Source organism: Papio anubis, chromosome 15 (genome assembly GCF_008728515.1).
Source record: "Papio anubis isolate 15944 chromosome 15, Panubis1.0, whole genome shotgun sequence".
NCBI lineage: Eukaryota > Metazoa > Chordata > Mammalia > Primates > Cercopithecidae > Papio > Papio anubis.
This window is the reverse complement of record NC_044990.1, coordinates 90859812-90882997: the sequence shown is the minus strand read 5'-3', so window position 1 is coordinate 90882997 and position 23186 is coordinate 90859812. Positions and strand designations below refer to the sequence as shown.

The window sequence follows — 23186 nt, the reverse complement described above, 5'->3', positions numbered from 1 at the left end:
TGTTTCTCTATCTCTGTCCCTCTGTGTCTCTTTGTCTGTCTCTGTCTCTATCTTTCTGTCTCTGTCTCTCACTCTGTCTCCCTGTCTCTGTCTATCTCTCTCTCTTTGTCTGTCTCTCACTGTCTCTGTCTCTCTTTTTTTGTCTCTCTTTCTCACTTTGTTTTCCCACAACCCCGCTGCCCTGTGAGCCCTCCATAGCTGACATACTGTCTCAGCACCACAATTTTCTCTGTTTATTTGCTGTTGTGTTCCCAGTATGCACTGACCACTGAGACTTCTCAGCAAGCAGTGCCTGGACACACAGGTCTGATGCATCTACCTTTGCATCTCCTCCCCAGCCCACGTGGCTCTAAGGGGGCATACAGGGTCTGGAATCTGCTTGTCACTGGTCTCTATTGCCTCTCTGAGACCCTGGCGTCTACCAAGGCCTGGCCGATGTTGTAAATTGAGCACCATTAGGAACAGGAAGGGCTATAGGGTTTTCGGAGATCCGAATCTGCCCTCTGACAAATGTGAGAGCCCAAAGCCCGACATCCCCAACACGGAGGGTCCACATCGGGCATCGGCAGACACCTGAGTCGGCAAAGCATGCGGTCTCCCCCTTCGCCCAGGTGAGTCATCTTTCCAAGGCTCAAGAACTTGATTTCTATTAACAGGTGTCCCAAACCATTTGGGGCAAACCTGTCTATTTCAGTCTAATATTTCAAAAATGATGAGTATAGTCAGATGTAGTGCTTGAATTAGGACACCTGGCATTTGCAAATGAAAACAGAAGGAAAGTTACAGTTAGGATACAACATTCTTTCTAAATTGATGGAAGTGATGCTTGGTTTAGAATGTAACAGGTGAAACCCCTTAAAAGCAGCCTTTAGGAGAGATTTGTCCATTTAATTTGCATTGACATTCGAAAGAACAGGCCCAGTCAATTTCACTTCTTCCCACTGAAAGAACGTGCTGGCTGTGCAGCTGTCTGCAAACTGCCTGCTGGGGAACAGCCTGTGCCAGCGTCTCGCCCACCTTCTCCTGGAAGACAAGGTCCAAGCTCCCCGCCCTCCCTGTCTCCGGCGGATGTCCCAGGACCGAGCCGCAATGCTCCGCGTCGCCAGCAGAGGGCAGCCCCGCCCCCACCTTGGGAAGAGGGTCCCCTGCAGAGGGCACTGCCCCAGGCACAGCACCCTCAGGGCGCCGCGGGCAGGTCTCCTCCTTGTCACTAGCCTGGCAATTTTGCTCGCCAGGGATGCAGAGACTTCCTCTGGGATGGTCCCCTCTGCCAAGCTGCACCTGCAAGGCTTGTGGAGACCCTGGTTTTATCTGCAGAGGGCGTGCTTGACCCTCACGTGTTTAACACACTCTGCACTTCTCAAGAAGGCATCCCTTAGATGCCCTTAGGAAGAAGATTTCCCTTAGAAATGTGTCAAGAATTGTTCACTCTTTCAGGAAGGACACGCTCAGTGGCAACACCCTGGAGGCAAAGGGTCCGCACAGCACGCCTGTGGCCCCCGTGCTCACAGAAATCCAGGGAGCTGCCGCGACTGCTGCGCCCTAGGACGCCGGGACAGCCAGGGGACAGGTGGCTCTTACAGGCCCCCTGCTTCCCTTCTGTGGTCCTTCTGATCAGGGCACACGCGCATCCTCCCAAATTCACACGGGTTGGGTTTTGTTATCAAAGAGTTTTATTTCCAGAGAGAAAGGGAGCGTTGGGTCTGACACTGACGAGACCTACCCGGGAAGAAAGGAAACGTGGGTGGAATGCATGCATACACTCGCGCTCACACACACCCCACACACATACCCCAGTCCACACACCCCACACATACTACACACTCACCCCACACACGCCACAGGCTCACATTACACACACACCACACACACAACACACCCCACACACCACACGTACTCCACACACGACACACACCACACACATCACCCCGCACACTCAGACACCCACACTGAGTCCGGTGGGGGAAACAGCTCCACGCTCAGCAGTGCTGCTCAGGGCTGAACGAAGCTGGCATTTCCAGGATCTGACTTACACCATTTGGTGATATAAAACACCTCTTTCACTTTTTATAATCTAAGTGTGACCAGAAAACCTGAGTTTCCATACACAGGCGAACAGTGGGGACCCATGGAGCTGCCTCTGGGGATCCCAGGGCCCGCGTGTCCACCGCAGGGACTGGGCCTGTGCTCCAGCCACCTTCAGCCAGACCAGGCTGTGCGGCTCACAGATGCACAATCTACAGAGATGGCTGAGTGGGTCTCGTCCTGCGGGAATCTGGACGCATCTGATATTCCTGGATCTCAGGAGAAGGAGCAGACAGAGAAGTGGGGCAGCGGCAAGGGGGCTGTGGAAGGTTTCAGAACATCGGATAAACAGCGGTGTGCACATATGAACACGTGCCGCGTACCACACTCTTATGGTCTTGATGGGTGGCCTCTGAGCACTGCAGATGCTAGAAAATCTCACGAAAAGGGATGCGGGTAGCTAAGGGACTCTATGAAGTTTCTAAGACAAAAGAGACAGGAAGGTTCAACAAACAGGAGACCCCCCAGCTCATGGCTCCAAGCAGCAAGCACTGACAACAGCCCTGACTTCTGAGAATGAGTCTGACCAGTCAGCATTCAGTGTGGACACCACAGAATCTCATTTAGCCCCATGCCGGGAGGCGCCATCAGGGGGCAGATGTACCTGCCAGGCCGGCCGTCCCCTGGGGCACAGGCTCTTCCTCCTGTGCAGGTGACAGACACAGGTCTAGAGGCTTGGAGATCACCGCCCTCTCCAAGGACACCCCTCTGGCCACAGCACACCTGGAGCCCTGTCCTCGGGGTAGGGCCATGGGTCTGAGCCTTCGGTCGCTCCCCTGCCCAGCCATCCACTTTCTCCAGCCATCACCCTGTTATTAAGCCTCATCTATAACATGGGCTTAATAACCGCCTTCCTGCCACAGTGTAACTGAGAACCAGGGACGAATGTGTGGAAACCATCTGCAGCATCGCAGCCTTGCCCCACCAAGCCGATCCCATCAGCCCTCAGGGAACTCGGCCACTTGGCCGGAGACCAGCCCTTCCTCCGTGCGCAGCCTTGCCCCACCGAGCCGATCCCATCAGCCCTCAGCGAACTCGGCCACTTGGCCCGAGACCCAGCCCCTCCTCCGTGCACTCAGCTCAGCCAGCAGAGCCTCCTGCATGGTGGGTGCAAGATTCTCACAAAAGACAAGAGACTGAGGTCAGAACCACAAACCCAACACACAGTGATTTGGGGTTACCAAGACACTGCCATGTCCAGGCCTTTGACCATAGCTGGCCACGAGCCCCCTCCTTTCTGCCCACCAAGACGTCCTGCCCTGACAGGCTCACAAGCTCCCTGCTCCGCCAGCTCCCACCTCAACCCGGCAAGTGGACACAGGTGCCCACCGCTCTCCCTCTCCTCAAGGCATTACCGCAGAGGCTGGCTGCTGCCAACTGGTGGGTATGTGACATTTGTCAGGGGAACTATGTGCTGTTTTCCAGGTCAGGCCGATGTGCTGAGCTCTCAGTTACCAGGCTCAGTGCGCTGTTGTCTTTAAAGACTGAAGAATGAAGGAGAACCTTCACGGTAATGGTCGCGGCCGCACTTTCACACTGATGGTTAAACATCTCCTCTGTTTTCCACCTTATGTAATGTGAGGGATACAGATGCCACATTTAAGGATATTTCTGTTTTTACTTGGTGCGTGGTTCACTATACCCCAAATGGAAGCAGCAGCTACACTGCCTGGTGTGTGGCTGACATTCTCAGCATCTTCCTGGTGGCTGGGGTGACCGCAGCAGATGCGAGACCCCCGTGGTGCCCCCCGAAGTCAGCCTGCAGCTCACCGGCCTGACGCTGCTCTCCCGCCGGCCGCTGGGGAGACACAGAACTGGACTCCCTACCTTTTCAGAGGACGGGGACCCGGCTATGCCTGGAACAAAAAAGCTGCAGCCTGAGGGAACCATTTTTGCTAACCCGATTTTCTGGTACCTCTGGGGTCAGTTCTCTCCTGGAAAGGGCAGGAGGCGGCCACGTCCCCAGGACCTGACCACATCGCAGAGAGGCCACGTGGACGGGCTCTGCTCCCATGAGCCTCTGGCCCCGTGCAGATGGCCTCTGCGGCATTAAGAACACAGACCCCTCGCACCAGAGCTCTGTTGATCAAACAGGCAAGCGCAGTGACAGTTTATGTGGGAGAAAAGCAGTGCCCAGGCTAAGCCAGATCCCGACTGCTGAGCAGCTGAGCCTCCAGGTGGTAACACAGGAAAGAACAGCAGCTTGGAGTGGAAAGGCTGGATTTGGACTCCAGATCAGCTCCGAGGCAGACTCCTGAGCTCCTCAGAGCCATGATGCTGACAAAGCTCTAACCCCTCAGCAGAGCCACGGGGAACGCAACGGTGGCTCCCACAGACCCTAATTCATCCCGCAGTCACGGGGACCCCATCCTGGTGAAACCTCAGAGACTCTGCCCTGCCCCACAATCATGGGGGGCTCTGCCCCGATCCACATTCACAGGGACCCCACAACGCGGAAATCTCACAGAGACTCTGCTTCATCCCATAGTTGCGGGGACCCCACGATGGTGAAACCTCAGACTCTGCCCCGAACCACAGTGTCTGCCGGGCTCTGAGCGTACGCACCTGGGGATGCTGGTGAGGTAGGTCATGACATTCTGGAACTCCTTGTCCGGAATCTCACTGAAGGCCGGGTAGTCAGGGAAGGTGATGACCGGGCTTCCGTCCTGCCCCCGCCCACCTGGGGAGAGACCAGAGGCAGACACTTAGCCGAGGGCTCCACGGCCCCCGAGGACTCCATGGATGTTGGCCCGTTTCCATCAGCACCCAGTATTTCAGTTAAAACTGAGGCATGTTTTTCATCGTTACATAATTTTTATTTGGAAGAAATGTGTGCTGCTTGAAGAAAGTATTTGGAAAGTACACAAAAGTGACGTGAATTTAGACAATCACCCATTATCGTGGCCACCGTGGGACAGCTACCGTGACAATTCAGTGTGTTTCCTTCCGAGCCTTTTTCTCTGGGCTTTTTTAACCTTGTTGAGATGATACTGGATAGAGAAGCTTGTCTCCTGCCTCCTTCCTAACCCCGAGAACAAACTGTTTCCATGCTTTTAAACAATGTAACCATTATTTTAAATATCGCATAATATTCCACATCGCAAGTGCCCTAATAACCTGCCTAACTGTGCTGTTGGTGGGTATTGTCCAGCTTCTCTGACGTTGCCGCCTTTTAAACAATTCAATTTCAAAGGGCTCCATTTGAACATTGACTTTGGAGTCCCACAGGCCGGGCTCCAGGTCTGCCTGCTGGAGCCGGCCACTGACCCTGCCATGCCGCCTTGGCCGGACGGAATCCATTTCTCTCCCCCGAGCCGGGGTCCGGCCTTGCGACCTGTTTCGCTCACAGGACTCGGCGGAAGTGAGCCTGGGACTCAGGACACTGCAGCTGCCCTCTCATGCCCCACGGTCATCAGAGAGGTGGTTCCACCACCCAGCGTCCACCTGCTCTGAGGAGGCCCAGCACCGAGGGCTGAGGGCGGGCTTTGTGAAAGGGCAGGGAGGTGGGGGTGCGGGACGGCAGCCCACAGGACCTTCCAGCCTGTCCCGCACGAGGACACAGCTGAGTGAAGGACCCAGTCAGCGCCCCGTGGAGTGAAGAACTGCCTAGCTGAGCCCGTTGGAACTCCTGAGCCACAAAATGAAGAATAAATCCGTAAAATAGGGCTGTTTCAAGCGAACAAAGTCTAGGGTAGCTTTTTATGGCAAACAGATAATGGGAGTTCGCCGTCCCTCATCCATGTCCTCACAGAGAAGACCCAGGGCGCACACAGCCTGCGACAACCATGGCTTTGTCTCTTAACAGCGACAGTCCACCGCCGTCTTGTGCCCCCCATAGCTGCCGCCTCGCGTCCCCTACAGCCACCGCCTCCAGCTTCCACAATTTCTGCTTCTGGGTCTTGGCCAAGCCCAGCCACGCCAGGACGCCAGGCAGGGCAGCTTTTACCATCCAGTGATCCTGGGACACTGGGCCCACGAGGCTCCCTGTGGGGGCCTCCTCCCGAGAGCCTGTCCAGCCCTTGTCAGCACCCCTCAATGGGACATGACTCATTATCTGACACGACTGTTCTCACTTCGGCCAGCACGTCACACAAACGTATCTTTTCTCCCTAGCTCCTTCCTAACCTCCTCTGAGGGCTCATGCCTCGGGCCCATCCCAGCTGCTGAGCCTCTTAGAAGGCTGAGCCGAGGGGCGTCCACGCACCGTGATGGCCTCCCCTTCACCTGGGACAGCTCAGTCCCTGCAATGCTGGGTTCTAATGAAGCCCCTGAGTGGGAAGGTGGCTGCTGGGTCTGGCTCCACTGTGCTCTGATGACTTCTGCCCTCCGAACTCTCCCAGCCCTCGAGGGCTCTTGACCTCTGCCCCCGTCTCTGGCAGCGCACAATGTCCCATGCAGTCCTCAACAGAACAGGCCTGTCACTCACCCACAAACCTTTCATCATTGTTAATTCTCACTTCCTCTCGGAAAATTCCTCGATCCCAATGGTAAGAGGCCGCTGAGTGAACACTGCGGCCCCGTGTCCTCCTGAGCGAGTGTGACAAGCCTTCCCTCAGCCACCGCCGCGGTGGGGGCTCAAAGCCCCCGGGATGTGGCTCACGCGTGTCTCAGCTTCACGCAGTACCTACCACAATGATCAGGAGCTCGGGGCAACTTTTCAGTCGCCATTAAAGGCAGCCTCCAGCTGCCCAGGGGAGAGGATGGGGGCCAGGTGACCCCGGAACTGGGCCGCACAGCCTGGTTCAGCTGGTTGCTGGTGCTGGTCTCAAGCTGCTGCTACCCTGGGTATCTCCAAACTCTCTGTGCTGCAGCCTCAAAGGAAAGCAAAGACCCTGTTCTTTCTTCCCAAGTCAGGTGTGGAAATCCCCGCCTGTCCACTGAGATTGAAAAGCAGGCACCAAAGCCAAAGGAAAGCAAAGACCCTGTTCTTTCTTCCCAAGTCAGGCGTGGAAATCCCCGCCTGTCCACTGAGGTTGAAAAGCAGGCGCCAAAGCTCCCGCACCTACAGGTTATGAGGCAGCCAAACACCGCTGGACGCAGAGTTGGGGGAGAGTCTCTCTCTGGAGAAACCATCCCCACCAAGGTGGGCAGTGCCAGGATCCTGCAGGGCCAATGGCACCAAGAACAAGCTCTACTTCTGCGTCTGCACCCGGCCTAGTAACTGGAGGCCAGCTGAATGCCACAGAGGACAGAGGGCTCCGAAGCTCCTCTGTGGTTCAGAACAGCACTCTGCCACACAGCACCAGGGACAGCCTCCGGTCCCCACCCACGTCCAAGAACCACTGTCCTGGCTGAGACCTGTCACACCTGCATGTGAGCTCTCACACCCAAGCAACTGGGCCTGCACCCACTCGCTAGGGGCGGAAGGCAGCTGCAACTCCCTCTCATCCCCGTCGCCAGAAAGAAGTATGGCTCCTATGGGATCTTGCTTTAATGTGAGATACACTCAGTTTAATACACACACAGCTACACAAAGACACACACACAGCTACACACAGCTACCTATACACACATACGTGCACATATACACAACATACATGCACATATATGCACATACATGCACATACATGCACATATACACATGTACAGACACAGCTACACACACAGCTACCTATAAACACAGACACACATACATACACAGCTATACACAGCTACACATACAGCTAGACACACACCTATGCACACATGTATACACAGCTACACACATATGCATATATGTATATGTACATACATGTATAAACATACACACCTACACATACACACATGGATATACACATACACAGCTACACACACATACACAGCTACCATACACAGATACCCAGCTACACATGCACATGCATACACACTACACATCTACACATGCACACGCACACACATATACACACTACACGTACACACATCTACACATACACAGCTACATATGCACATGCACACACACTACATATCTACACACATCTACACATACACACATCTACACATGCACATGCACACACACTATACATACACACACACACTACACATACATCTACACACTACACATATATTACTCCACACATACAGCTACATAACACACAAACACTTACACATTGTGCTACACATGTGACAAGACACACACTACACATACATCTACACACACACATCTACACATACACATCTGCACATACATCTACACATGTACACCTCACACTACACATACACACATACACACTACACATACATCTACACATACATTAAAGCACATGCACATGCACATATTTTACATATATTACATCTACATACATATCTACATATAATATATACATACTCATATATATATTTATATACTATTATCTACATATTATTAGCATATGTACATTATAAACACATTATTAGCATACATGTATATGTACACATAATACATATATATATTTTACATATACATACATTTATACATATAGATTCTGTACATACATTTCCATATATGTATACACACCTATTACTCATATACACACATAATATTACTTACATATTATTTCCATATATATATTAGTTACATATGTATTATGTAATATTGTAAATATATATATTATTTCATATTATACATATATTTATACATATTATATATTATTTATATATATATTATTAATTTACATATTAGCATATGTACACATTACCTACTTCATATTATATACATTTTACACACATATTCTATATCATACACACTGTTACGGACTGGATATTTGTCTTCCCCTGAATTCATGTGTTGAAATGCTAACCCCAGGCGGACAGTGCTGGGAGGTGGGGCCTGTGGGAGGTGAGGAGGCTGTGGGAGTGGGGCTCCCGTGAATGGGATTCTGTGGGCTCGCTCTGCTCGCCTGGCCACATGAGGACAGTGAGAAGGCGGCAGTCTGTCAATCAGGAAGTGAGCCTTCACCAGGCAGCACATCTGCCAGTGCCTTCATCCGGGACTTCCTGCCCTGAACCAAGAGAAATAAACTCCTGTGGCTTAAACCACCCAGTCTAGGGGACTTTGTCACAGCAAGCAGCCTGAGCTGAGACACACAGGTAGACACACACGCACACACATCCTGGGCAGGAGGCCTGTGTGATGGCCAAGCCGGGTGACCACGGGTGTGACGACTCACACGTGTGTCCTGCTTCGTTTTCTCCCATGGACATGATGCATCTTAGGGACTCCCCCTTGTGTGATGCATCGGCCCAAACATGGCTTTAGAAACTCGCCCACATGAGCTGCTTAGGAATGAAAGCATTCATGTGGTTAATCTACTGTGATATCTGTATGCTAAGTTAACTGTCGGGTAGAAAAGTCTTAAAATAAGAACTAAAAACTCCTGTCAGTGTGAAGATGACATCAAGAAGGCATCACTTTCTGAAGCCGGACACCACTTAGCCACACGGAGCTCCAACCTGGACAGGACGCCTTTGTCAACACCACTTGTTTACGGCAGTGACTCACTGTCAACATCACCCCTTTATGACTCACATTTTCACACAGGTCGGTTGTTGGTCTGTCTGGGCGGCCATAACAAACCACCACAGACCGGGAGGCCCAAACAACAGAAATTTATCTCACAGCTCTGGCCAGGTAAGTCCAAGATCAAGGCGCCCACAGACCTGGTGTCTGGTGACAGCGGCTTCCGCATTCACAGAGGTCTCCTTGAGGCATGGCCTCGCTGCGGAAGGAGATCTGGTTTCTTCAGCCCCTTACAAAGGCACTGATCACACCTGGGCGCTCCACCTTCATGATCTAATCTCCCCCCAAAGGCCTTGCCGCCCCAAACACCACCTCCGGGGTTAGGGTTTCGACATCTGAATTCGGAGGGACACAAACATTTATCCCACAGCAACTGGTTTGAGGTCGTGCAACCGTCGGATTCCTAGAAGTAGGTCCAGAAAGGACCACATGCGGCTCCGCCCAAACCTACCGGGATTCCTGTCTCCATCTCACGACTTTGATTCTCCGCAGAACACCCAGGGCCACCCCAGTGACCTCTGTCCATTTCTGTTTCTCTCCAGCAAGGGCAACCCCCTCCCCCGGGCAGGGAACGTCTGTCTGTCTGTGGCTGAAGCCTGGGTGTCAAAAAGCTGTCGGCCTCAGGGAGTGCAGGATCGGATCGGTCCCCACAGGTTGGAGCAGCCGTCGGGTCGTGGTGAGCGCAGACTGAGCTTGGGACTTGGTGGCTGGAGCCTCAGACCATGTGCCGGGAAGACTCCGGGGTCCTTCCCCACTTCGAATCCCTCTCTCAGGACTGCCCAGGCAGGTGCCACGCTGGAGTCCTGCAGCTCATCTGAGAACTGCGGTTCAGCTGCACACTTAAGCCTTAGGATGAGATGTAAGCTGGGACCAAACCGAAATGGGGTGGGAGAAGGGGCAAAGCAGGAGCGCTTGGGGAAGGTGAGGAAAGGAAGAGACGAAGGTCTCCAGTGTTCTTCCTGGGAAGACAGCACAGGCCAGGGGGAGGGTCTCCTGTCTGCCCCGTCTCCACACACCTGGGCTGCCTGGACGTGGGATGGAACAATCCTGTCAAATCCAGGTCCCCAGACAGCTGATGGCTGCCTCTGACCATGCCACGTTCCTGTAAAAGCAAAACGAGATTCCCAAGAGCTGCTGGGCAGTGGAAGGGGGCCACCGTCCGCGGCAGGGCGTGAGACACGCAGTGCAGGCAGACTCTGTGTTCTGGGCACGGCCTCCATTTCGGCTTTGTGGTTTTCACCGGTGGCAAGTCTGTTCTCAGCGTTTTTCACTTCAGATCATAAGTTCCTCAGTGGTAAATTCTCCAGCCCTGTTTTTAGCTCTTGCTGACGGTCGGCAAGTTGAAACATCTTTTCTAAGATGACACAAGGACGGAGTTCTGAGCCCACGACCTCCTCGGGGCCTGCTCCGACCACTACACCAGGGGACACGCCATTGCCTCTGGGTCCGGGGCACCCATGCGCCCCCCGCAACCCTCATCCTTCAGCAAGAAAGAGTCAAACGGCTGACTCGCGGGAGGCGGCTCTGCCCGGAAGGACAAGAATAATCAAGAATTTACACACAGGATATTTCCTGATTTTACACCCAATTCCTTGTTCCTCAAACCTCAGAAAACTAGAGGGGACAGTAGGGTGGCAGGTCTCGCAGCTTCAGGGTTAAGCGAAGTGCTTTTGGGGCAGACATCACTGCGAGTAGAGGGCGTGGATGACGAGGGACGCAGGCTGAACCGGGAGCTGCTGTCTGTGGGTGACAGACAGAGAGTCCAGGTGTAATTTCCGCAGCTCGTCCTGACTTTGGGCAGCAACGTACGGGGGTGTGGAGCCCCCGAGGTGTAGGCGTCCCTCACTTGGCCGCCTTTCAAAACCTGCCTCACTTGGGTTCAGGACCTGGACAGAGCTGTAGGGCTGTGTGTGGCACCTGTGCATCCACAGATAATGGAGGTGGAAGAGAGGGGACCACACAGGTCACAGGGGCAGTCCTGGCTCCAGGGCACACAGCGCAGGACTGGTGCAGATGTCTGCAGGGAGGGGAAATCAGCAGGGCAAGTGGAAAGAAATGCAGAGTCTCCTCTTGAAAAGGAAAATTTGGAGCCGTTCTTTCCTGACATCTTTAGTTTTTTGCTCTGGCACTTCATGGAAGCCATTCTAGGCATCCAGAGACCAGCGAATTCAGCCAAAGTCCACAGAACAGGCTGGGGCGTCAACCTGTGGGCTCCAGCCACAATGAAGGGTCTCATCCCGCTGGGCCCCAGTGCCACAGTGGTCCGTGTGCAGGAGTGGCTGGTGGGGGAGTCTGTGTTTCCTTCGGGTGGAGTGAGACGGAGAGCGAGTCCTGTGGGTGATGCTGGGGCAGGAGGGGAGCCCCGCTTGGGGGCAGCTGTCAAGACAGCAAACCTCTGAGTCAGATTTACCGAGTCCAAGGCGGCCCCTGAAAGGCATGTCCACTCCCTGTCCCAGGAGCCTGTGAACGTGACTTCGTTTGGAAAAGTCCTTGCAGCAGAGGTAACAAAGTTTCCAAGATGAGACCATAATGGATTATACGGTGGGCCCTGAATCTCATGACGGGTGTCCTGGGAGAAAGGTAGAGGGGCTTTGAGGCAGAAGAGGAGACGTCGACGTGCAGGTGAGGTGGCTGCATGAAGACACCAAGGGACACCAAGGAACACCTGTGCCCCCGAAGGAGCCTCCGGAAGGGGCACGCCCCAGGGAACCTGAAAGACGAGTCCCAGATGTTTCAGCTCCCCAGTGCATGGCCTTTGTCATGAGGACACAGAAGGGGGCTTGGCATGGCAGGAACCTGGAGTGCAGGCGCAACCTCAGGACGCAGCTGTGCTGGATACGGTGAGGAGGGGACGGGGTGACTGGAGACCTACAGACCCGAGGCTGCCACAAACTTCATCCAAATTCGCGCACGTCTGCAGAAGCTCCAGCTGACACTGATCCGTCTCAGATACGAGGCTACCACAGACTTCAACCAAATCCACACATCTGCAGGAGAAGCTCCAGCCGACACCGATCCGTCTCAGACACGAGGCTACCACAGACTTCAACCAAATCCACACATCTGCAGGAGAAGCTCCAGCCGACACCGATCCGTCTCAGACACGGTACTGCTGCTACGACCTGGATCCCGAGAACAGCGTGGCGTGCTCGGGGTCCCACCCCAGACGGGCCCATGGCTGAGCCCTCAGTACGTGGCTCTGAGGCTGGGTGCACCTCTAGGAGCTGGGAGGCAGCTGTGAGCAAGCCCAGCCCTCAGGAGGGACCCACACTACACACAGGAGGATGTGAGGTCATATAACGAGGGGGGGCGGAGCAAAGAGCAGGTGAGGAGGGACAGGGCATGGCCAAGGGCATGCCTCTGAGCAAGGACCTGAGGGGACAGGCCAGCCACAAGCCTGCGGAAAAAATTCACTGCATAGAGAGCGCCGTTCGTGCAAACGCCCCGAGGTTGGTGGGAGGCAGGGCGATGGGGAGGCAGCCTGCCTCCAGGGCGTGGGCAGGAGACGAGGTGGGGGCAGTGGTGCCACAGGGGACTCTGGCTTATATTCCAGGAGAGAGAGGAGCCCACAGAGGCTTTGGTGTGGTTCCCAAGATCATTGACGCTCAGGCACTTATCAGCTTGTGGGTGTCTGCTCAGGATCTCTGGGCCCACGTGGAGGGGTTGCCGGGCTGTGATCCTCTCCGAGCCCAGGCTCTCCAGCTCCCCCAGGGGCTTGGCAGAGCTCTGCTCCCAGCTGCAGTGTTGAGGCCCCAGGGTCCTGGCGGCTGCCCGTGGGGTGGCTCTTCTCCTGCTCAGGCGGCCTCTGCTTCCTTCAGGGCCACACAGAGAAGCCCCTTGTGTCAAATCCTCCCTGCACCTGGAATCTCTCATGCCAGGAAGAGCCCCATCTCTTTTAAGGGCTTAGCCGACTGGGTCAGGCCCACCAAGGAAGATCTTAAAGTTGCTGATTTGGGGCCTTAAATTCATCTGCAAAATCCCCTCACAGAGCTCCTGGGCCGGCGTCTAAGGAACAACTGAGAAAAGGTGGGTGGCTGGGGCCGTCCCGGGACTCTGCCCTCCCAGGCACCACTGGGGTGGGGGCACTGCCTGGCAACTGGAGGAAGGTCAAGGCTGGAGGCCCAGGTCAGGGCCCTCCTGGTGGCAAAGCTGTGAGCCTCTTGGGAGTCGTGAAAGGGGCGGGGAGAGGCTGGGGACGCAGGAGGAACCGGCAGAAACCACGGCGCCTCTCCTGAGTCATCACCACACCTGGTCCCCGACGCAGGGGAATTGGAGCCCTTGTCCCCTGGGAGTTTTCAGTTCTCCAGAGACCCCCTGCTTTCTATCCTTCCTCCTCCTGGGCCTCTCCGCCATGGAAAGCAGGACCGAGTCCCTGGACAGCTCTCCTCCTCTGGCCATCATGTTGCTGTCTCTTCGATTTTGGTCTCGTAAAACTCGCCAGCTATACCTCGGCTCCTGGCAGTCAGCCTCCCTCAGACCCCAAGGCCCGGCCTGGGGTGTGGGCTGGCTCTGGAGGTGGCCGTGCGGGATGGAGGCCCCACCATGCCAGCCATGGATTGGGGGCTGGGCTGCTAATGAGAATGCAGAGGGGCAGAGGCTGAGCTCCTGAGAGCATTGCGCCCTCGGCATCAGGGCACCCTTATGTCCCAGGGAGGGCACACATTTGCATGTATTTTTTCTGATGGGTCCTGTTGGGCAGATTTGTTCACATAAGAACGGCGTCTGCACAGCTCGGGGTCACTGCAGGTGCCCTTGCTGCACCCACACGGGGGGCTGGGAGCCTCACTATGTCCCCAAGTCTGCAGGCACCACCTCCACAGGTGTGCCAGACGCAGGGCTGGAGGCTACAGTGGACGAGTCGTGGCCTGGGAGGTGCCCAGATGCAGCAGGAACTGCGGGTCACTGAGGCCCATGGGCTCAGCCACCCACGCCCCACTCCATCTGTCCCTGGAGGCCGCCGTCAGGGGTGCTCAGGCCACGTCCCCCTGTCCCTCCTCTGCCCACCTCCTCCCAGTGGCCATGTGCCAACTGGCATGGAGCTGCCCACTTCACAGAGATGGGGAGAGCTGCCAGGTCACAGGTCAGACCCAAGGCAGTGAATGACCAGGCTGTGGCGACTGCTCAGCCCACACCCGGCCCCGGACCCCTCCCTCTCCACCCCGTCCCGGCTTCTGGAACTCACCGGACAGGTAAGCAAAGCGCTTCTTCAGCTGGTCCTGGATGTCAGCAGCACAGAGCGGGACGATGTCCTGGTGCATGATTTCATCTGCACGGAAAGAGCAGACAGCACGCGTCAGCCCCAGGACGCTGCCTCACCCTGCGAGCCCACCCGATCCCAGGCGGAGCGGTACATCCACAGGCACCTACGGGAGCGGGTCACGTGGCTGGAAAAAGGCTTTTCAGTTTCCAATACGTGGAGGCCTTTGTTTCTCAGCGCACAAAAGCTGTGTGTTGAATGATTCACCATCGATTTTGAAAGTGTGGTATAAGAGGTTCAGAGAGAGAGACTGACAGACAGAGAGAGGGAGGGACAAAGAGAGAGACCTGAGCAGAGAGGAGGCAGGCGAGCAGCAGGAAAGCGCTTGGTCCTGGTCCTGGGATAAATACACTTTGGTCTGAGTCCCACCCACGTCGGGGAAGATGTTCAGGTGACCCCTGCCAGCCTGTTGCAGGTGCAGTAACTTATGGCCCATGAGGAAAACCTGACCATGGAATGGGCCACTGCCTCCGCACACACGGGACCCTGGGGGTCTGTGCCACATCCCTGGCCTTGCCATTAGCTGGACACAAATGAGGCAGGATGGCAAGAGCAGGGTCAACTCCCGCACCCATCCCCCCACCCAGCAGGTTCCAGATGGGTCTGGATGCACTGAAGCACCTGCGACCACCAGGCCAGCACCAGCCGGGAGCATGCGGGGAGCACTAGGCCAACATCAGCTAGGAGCATGGGGTCAGTACCAGCCAGGAGCACAGGGCCAGCACCAGCTGGGAGCACAGGGTCGGCACCAGCCAGGAGCACGTAGCCAACATCAGCCGGGAGCATGGGGCCTGCACCAGCTGGGAGCACTAGGCCAGCATCAGCCGGGAGCACAGGGTCGGCACCAGCCAGGAGCACGTAGCCAACATCAGCCGGGAGCATGGGGCCTGCACCAGCTGGGAGCACTAGGCCAGCATCAGCTGGGAGCACGGGGGAGCATGGGGCCAGCACCAGCCAGGAGCATGGGGGAGCACGGAGCCAGCACCAGCCGGGAGCATGGGGCCAGCACCAGCCAGGAGCACTATGCCAGCAACAGCCAGCAGCACAGGGCCAGCACTGACTGTGAGCACAGGGAGCACAGGGTCAGCACCAGCCGAGACCACTAGGCCAGCATCAGCTGGGAGCACGAGGTCAGCACCAGTCAAGAGCACAGGGCCAGCACCAGCCGCAAACACAGGGGGAGCACAGGGCCAGCACCAGCTGGAGGCACAGGGTCAGCATCAGCCAGGAGCATGGAGCCAGCACCAGCTGGGAGCACGAGGCCAGTAAGACCCTCCAGGGAAAGCTGTGTGAACTGACAGGCTGGTGTTCTGTGCCACAGAGCGGCTGCTGGGCTACTATGCCTCGGGGACACTGACCACTGACCACAGACCAGACACGATTTCTGGCCAGCACGCTCATCATATAGCCACATTTGCAATCTTGAACATCCACACAATTTCTCTCTGAAAGACACAGGACTCACGCTGAGGACCTGAGAATGGCTTAAACGTTCAATTCTTCCACACCTGAGGACCCAGGCCACTAACAGCCTGAAGATATGGGACAGAAGTGTTTGTACCTGGAAATTCCCAGCGGAGGCCACAAGATAATATCTACCTGGCATCAGACTTAAATCCTGCTCTTCCAGTCTTGCAGACAAACAAGTGTAAACACGGGACGCAGTGGAACACACAGAGGCCCCTCCTGGGCCGTGTTGGCTGCGGCCCTGCCGGCTACGGGACTGCTTTGCCTTGGAGCCGGAGACAACCCTGGTGCTGGTGAGGAAGTGGCGGGACCACGGTGTCACGGGGCCTGCCAGAGCCAAGCAGATGTCAAGGCCCTTCTGCGGAGCCTTGCAGGGAGAGTTCAGGGCACAGACCCGTTCCCAGTATGCAACCATGTGCCAGCAATGGCTTCTTTTGTGGGAGAAAGAAACAGTCAAGCAGTAAAGCATGAAATACTGTTTTATGCTCCTGGCAGGGTGACTTCCACTGGCGCACACCTCTCTGGAATGTGCGTCTGGTGCAGCCGATGGCAGCCTAGACTGCGCAGTTGGACGTTCAAATTTTACAGTAAGTTTTTCTCTCTCGCCAGGAGCGACCGTAGCCTCAGAGAGGAAGTCAGGAGGCACCGTCCTCAAATCCAACACCTGCTAACCCCAGGAGAAGCGCATCGCTGACACGGAAAGGGCCTCCCTGGAGTTTTAGAAATTCTGGGGGCTACAAAAAAAGATTGTGGATACTGTGAGCTGGCAGGTTCATCACGGGGGGGATGGCTTGGACAGGGGGGTGCCAAGGGCGGTGATGGCTGCGGGATGCTGGCGGCCCAGGCTCACTGGGGCCACAAACGGGGAGGCACTGGCCCATGTCTGTGGCTCCCTCGCCGCACCTCAACTTTCAGAGGCGCCGACCGCGAGAGTCAGGCGTCGACTGCGAGAGTCAGGCATCGATGTGGACACTTCCACCATGACTCCCAAACTGTTCTGGCAGCTCTGAGAGGCGGCGTGTTTGGCCTGGCCTGTTCCCTACGAGCTCAGGCACTCCTGACCTGGCTCTGGACCTTACCAGCGCCTGCTCTGGGGCCCTGCTGACAGCAAATGTCTTTCCTGTGTGTTAGAGAGAGACAGATAAGACACCGCCCGCCGTCCCTCCACGTTCTGAGAGAGTGGTGCGTGTGGGTGTGAAGCTGCCTCTGGGACAGGCTGTCCACTGTAGGCTCCTCATCCACCCCTCCAGGGGCTGCCACACACTCAGGTTCTTGGAAGGGTGAGGTCCGGGCCTGGGGCCCTTGCTCAGCCGCTCCTCTTGTGGCCAGTCTGACCCCACTCAATTTCCTATCAAGATGCCACCTCAGAGAGGCCTTTCTCCACCTCCCCACCAGGCAGGGGCCCTCATGGCAGCCTGCACCCTCCATGGGTGGCTGCAAACCCCCACTCAAGGCTGCAGGGACCATGCCTGGGGTTCCCCACCCTCACCACAGCGCCTGGCCCAGCAGCTGCCCCTGCTAACATAGCAGAGGAAGGGAGGGGGTGCCTTCCCAGAGCATCCTGTGGAATCCAACGCCAAGGCCCCAACCCCTCACAGGCGGGTTCCTACTTTCTGGCATCACAGGCCCGTGGGGGGCAAAGCAACACCTGTGCACCATCCGCACTGCAGTGTCCACCATCCACACCACCTGTTCACCGTCCACACCACCTGTCCACCTTCCGCATCGCAGTGTCCACTGTCCACATTGTCTGTCCACTGTCCACATTGCCTATCCACCGTCCATACCACCTGTCTACCTTCCGCATCGCAGTGTCCAGTGTCTACATCGCCTATCCACCGTCCACACTGCCTGTCCACCGTCTGCATCACAGTGTCCACCATCCACACTGCCTGTCCACCATCCGCACTGCAGTGTCCATCGTCCACACCGCCTGTCCACCATCCACACCGCCTGTTTGCCGTCCACACCACCTGTCCACCATCCGCACTGCAGTGTCCACCTGCTGGCAGCCCCCGGTGCCTCTGGACTCTTTGGGCCAGAACTAACTCTAAATATTGTCCTTAGACCTCATTCTGGGTTTGAAAAGCAGGGTTCCCCATGTGCGTAATCAGAAACTGCACACAGCTAAGCTTGTACAAATAAACTCTAACACATCACGACACCTGAAGTGGTCACCGGCCACTCTGTGAACCCGAAAAGGCCTGTGACGCTCTCCGACCCACAGCGGAGTGTTAACCTCCCATTCTTCATGGAGCCTTCTGCAGGCGGGCCCTGCGATTTTCAGGGCACTGGGCGTTCTTCCATTTACGTGTGTAAGTTTTCATTCTTCCTGGTTTTTTCAACCCACTCAAGAATGATGGGAAAAACTGCCCTTTATGATCATAATTTCTATAAAAGTTCCAATCTACTTAATTTTGCAGCCACAAGACTAAGAAGTGCATGGAACAATGGTGGCCACTTGGTTCAGGAGACAGGTCCCCGGAGCAGGCAGGCGAGCGTGGCCTCCATGGGGCTCCGTGCTGTCGGATGTCTGGGAGGTGGTGGGCCCCTAACCCATGTTCGCCACCCAAGGCCCAGCTCCCTCCCCAGCCCCACCCCAACCAAGTCCCCAGTGATGACCCCATGATGACCCCACGGCGGGTCTGAGAGGAGACAGTTAGGGCCTCACGTCTGAGGCTGGGCAGAGGCTGCCCCGTCCATTCCCCTGCCATGTGGGCAGAGGCAGCAGGTGGGACCGACGAGGGGGTGGCACCGACCACAGTAGCCCCACCTGGGAGGGCCGATCTCTTCTGGCCACTACGGGGCTGACGTGGTGAGATTTCCCAAGGATGGGAAGGCCAGAGGTGCCCTTGGTTCACCTGATACACAGGTGAACCCCCCCACCGAGTTTTCCTCACAGAAACAGGGTCCCGGCAAAGACAGTCCAGGGAGGGGAGCCATGTGTCTATCTTTAGATCTCTTTGTTCCAACAAAACGAGACGACTGAAGCAAACTTCCTTCCTCTTGCAAGCTGACTCAAAAACTTGCTTTATTTGATGGCAATTTCATCCTGAAAACTGGGAGTGGGGGGTGGGGGGTGGGGGTGGGAGGGCAGCCAAGACGTCTGAGCAGTATCCCGGGCACCCTTTCCAGCCCAGGTGACCTCGCAAGCAGCAGAGAGAACACAGGAGATGGGGATGGGAGCCAGGTGGGGCCCCGGAAATCCTCTCACGGTGGGGGTGGGGGTGGGGTACACCGTCACAGGTGGAGCTGGGTGGGGCCCTGGAACCCTCTCACGGTGAGGTGTGGGGGGTGGACCGTCACAGGTGGACGCAGCAAGGCAGCTCCTGGCAGCAGGAAGAGGCCCAGGTGAGGGAGGAAAGCCCATCCCTGGTGCTCACTGGTGACCGTGGGCAGAGGAGAGGACAAGGCTGTCCACATAGCAGCCTGGGGCCGTGGGGCCCAGTCCATCTTTTGCCAATTGTCTCCTGTTATTTATTCTGGCAACAAGCCCATTCCCAAAGGCTTCTGCATCCTGTCCATCAGACGGGACAGTCGTGCCTTTTCAAAGTCCAAGGCTGAGCGTCAGATGGGATTACGTCACCAGATCGTCCGGCCACAGGCCTTCCCCAAGCCCATCCATGAGGATCTCCAAAGCCAGGAAGGGCAGGGCTGCAAAGCAGGGCAGTAAGAAAGGCAGGCCGCAAAATCCGAACAAAATCTAAATTCAGTGAGGAGAATGCCTGAACCACAGGCTTCAGACAAGGACACCCCAGGAGGCCAGCATCCCCGTCCCCTCCAGACAAGCTCCTGACACCGTGTGGGTCAGGGAGGAGAACCAGGACACCCCGGGGCCAGCGCCCCATCCCTGCATTGGGGCAAAAGGGGCGTCCACGTGGGGTGCAGGAGTCAGCACAGCCACCCTGCAGAACCCTCCGGACGCCCTTTGGAGCGAGACGGTTTATGCCTCCGGTAGGGAGGACACGCACGCCCCGCACTTGGTCAATCTCCTCTGGGGGTCATCTCCAGAGCCGACCTCTCCACGCTGCCTCGCCCGCAAGCCCTGGGGGTCGTCTCCAGAGCCGTGCTCTCCACGCTGCCTCGCCCGCAAGCCCTGGGGGTCGTCTCCGGAGCCGTACTCTCCACGCTGCCTCGCCTGCCAGCCCTGGGGGTCGTCTCCAGAGTCGTGCTCTCCACGCTGCCTCGCCCGCAAGCCCTGGGTTCTCTGATGCAGGCGGACGCGAGAATCCCCTGGAGCGTGTCCTCAGCACACGTGGGTGTGTTGTTTGGGACCAAGCTCCTGCCTAGACCCCAACAGACCAGACTGAAAATCAAAATGAAGTCCCCACGCTCACCAAGGGAAACCGAGTTGTTATCGGACCTTGGAGAAAACAGGAGACAGAGGAGAGGCCAATCTTCCAATCAGGCCAGGCTCTGTCTTCCTCGACATGGTCACGGAGGTCCCTCTTTTTGTTGTTCTTGTTCTCAACTTGTTTAATACATAAAAGGGCAATCAAAACGGTGGTCAGAATTTCCACTTTTGATACATTCTTAGAATGCGGTCCATCCAGAAAGCGCCACTTCAAACAGATGAAGAACTACCCAACCTTTTCTGTCTCGAAGAGAGTTTGCTTAGATTTTAAAAAGACCTAATTCCATGAGCTACGGCAGTGAATTTAATCATTTTAAATTAAATGTAAAAACCTGGAGGTTCTGAGCTGCCCGCAGAGGTGGGACTCCTACAAGGGTGACTGCCGAAGTCCAGGGGCTGAGACACGGCCACTCACAGCATTACCGTTGCCCTGTAGCAAAGGGTTAAGACTTTACCATAACTTGGCCGGAAGCGGCTCAAGCCTGTAATCCCAGCACTTTAGAGGCCGAGACGGGCTGATCACTTCAGGTCATCAGAGATTGAGACCATCCTGGCTAACACAGTGAAACCCCGCCTCTACTAAAAATACAAAAAACTAGCCGGGCGAGGTGGGCGGAGCCTGTAGTCCCAGCTCGGGAGGCTGAGGCAGGAGAATGGCGTGAACCTCGGGAGGCGAGCTTGCAGTGAGCCGAGATCCCGCCACTGCACTCCAGCCTGGGCGACAGAGCAAGACTACCAAAAAAAAAAAAAAAAAAAAAAAAAAAAAAAAAAGACTTTACCATAACTTAATTATATTATCATTACGGTAAGCTTAAAACAGTCGCTTCAATAAATTCTTCACACTGTCAAAAAAGATATACATACTGCCAAGCACAGGTCACACCTGGTAATCCCAACACTTTGGGAGGCCAAGGTAAATCACCAAGGTCAGGAGTTGAGACCAGTCTGGTCACCATCGGGAAACCCCCTCCCTTACCAAAGATAAAGCAAAATTAGCTGGGCATGGTGGCAGGTGCCTTGTGGTCCAGGTACCTGTGGGGCTGGAGGCTGGAGAATCAGCTGAACCTGGTAGGCAGGAGGCTGCTGTGGAGCTGAGATTGCACACCGCACTCCAGCCTGGGCAACAGAGTGAGACTGCCTCAAAAAAAGTGGGCAGTTGATTGCCTGGGGAATTAGCATTTTGAGGCCGAGATATGGACACGGGAAACAGATCGGGAGACTATCTGAACACGGTGAAACCCCCGCCTCTACTAAAAATACAAAATCAGTCGTGGAGCGCCAGTCTCAGTTACTGAGGCTGAGAGAATATGGAATCTCCGAGGCAGTGAGCTGGGATCCGCCACAGCACAGCCTCCAGGCCTGGCGACAGAAGAGACTCCGCCTCAAAAGAAAAGAAAAGAAAAAAAAGATACATACTAAAAACCCATTTAAGCACAAACTTAATCACTTGACAGCTCTTGGCCTGGGCCACACGTATGCAGAGATCTTTCTTTTTTTTTTTTGAGACGGAGCGCCCGCCGGTCGCTTCAGAAGGAGTGCAGTGGCCAACCAGCTCACAAGCCTCCGGGCCTCGGTTCACGCATTCTCCGCCAGCCTCCCCGGTAACTGGGACTACAGGTCACCACCAGCCTCGCCAGTTTTTGTATTTTTAGTAGAGACGGGTTTCACTGCATAGCTGGTGATGGTCTCATCTCCTGATCGATCTCACAATCTGCCTCGCCTCCCAAAGTGCTGGGATTACAGGCTTGAGTCGCCCGCCCGCCCAGAGATCTTCTGCTTCTTTTTCGCCTCATGTAAGTCCGGCAATCACCTAACGTGAAACTAATCTCATTTATTGTCACTTAACGTGGCCAGCTCTGGGTCAGTTCTCCTGCTGCTGACCCCCAGGCTTACAGCGACAGTGACTGAGGTTGTTCTAACCGCTGCTTGTTTTGGTTTCTTTGCTTTTTCAGCCCCTGTCTCGCACAGCCACAGGTTTCACTGGAGCTCTTATTCCAGTTCACGGAATGAAGTGCTGCCCACTCTAGAACTGCCTGCACAGCCCAGTGAGATCTTTAAACCACACGGATTGCAATTGGATCTTCTGGCAGGTATTTCCTATCTCTCTGCCCCACAGTGGCCATTGCCACGGCCCACCTGGGCCATTTCTCTCAGAACCACGATGCAGAGGTCTCGAGGGGAGGCTCCCAGGTGACGGCGACGCAGGGGTTGTTCTCAAGGTCACATTGTCTGAGCCAGGGGCACCAGGAGGGTCTGTCATCAAGGAGGGCACTTGCCTGCTCACCAGCATTTTTATGAACGTTTCCTGGTATCAGAAAAATGGCCTGAGTGTAGTTTCAGCCAGGTGGGCCTCGGCATCCACCCCACACCTGGCGGGCTCTGCACGGGGCCTGGATCTGTGTGCATTCATGCCCTGGCTGCATTCGTGCCCTGGCTGTATTCGTGCCCTGGCTGCATTCGTGCCCTGGCTGGGGGTAGTCACACCATCCATGCAATGGCTTCTGAGCTAGAACAACTTTAAGCAATACGTAACTGAACGAAGCATGCAA

At 55.7% G+C, this 23186-nt stretch overlaps 1 protein-coding gene across 13 annotated transcripts in view; it reads right to left on the bottom strand.

Moving 5' to 3' along the window:
• MCF2L (MCF.2 cell line derived transforming sequence like) overlaps window positions 1–23186 on the bottom strand; it is a 198337-nt gene that overhangs the window by 59752 nt on the left and 115399 nt on the right. For all 13 annotated transcript variants that reach the window (XM_031655679.1, XM_031655680.1, XM_031655681.1 and 10 more), the window contains 2 exons: window positions 14742–14825; window positions 4651–4765 (listed from right to left, as the gene is read on the bottom strand). In XM_031655679.1, the coding sequence (XP_031511539.1) occupies window positions 4651–4765; window positions 14742–14825 (199 nt within the window). The remainder of the gene's footprint in view (window positions 1–4650; window positions 4766–14741; window positions 14826–23186) is intronic.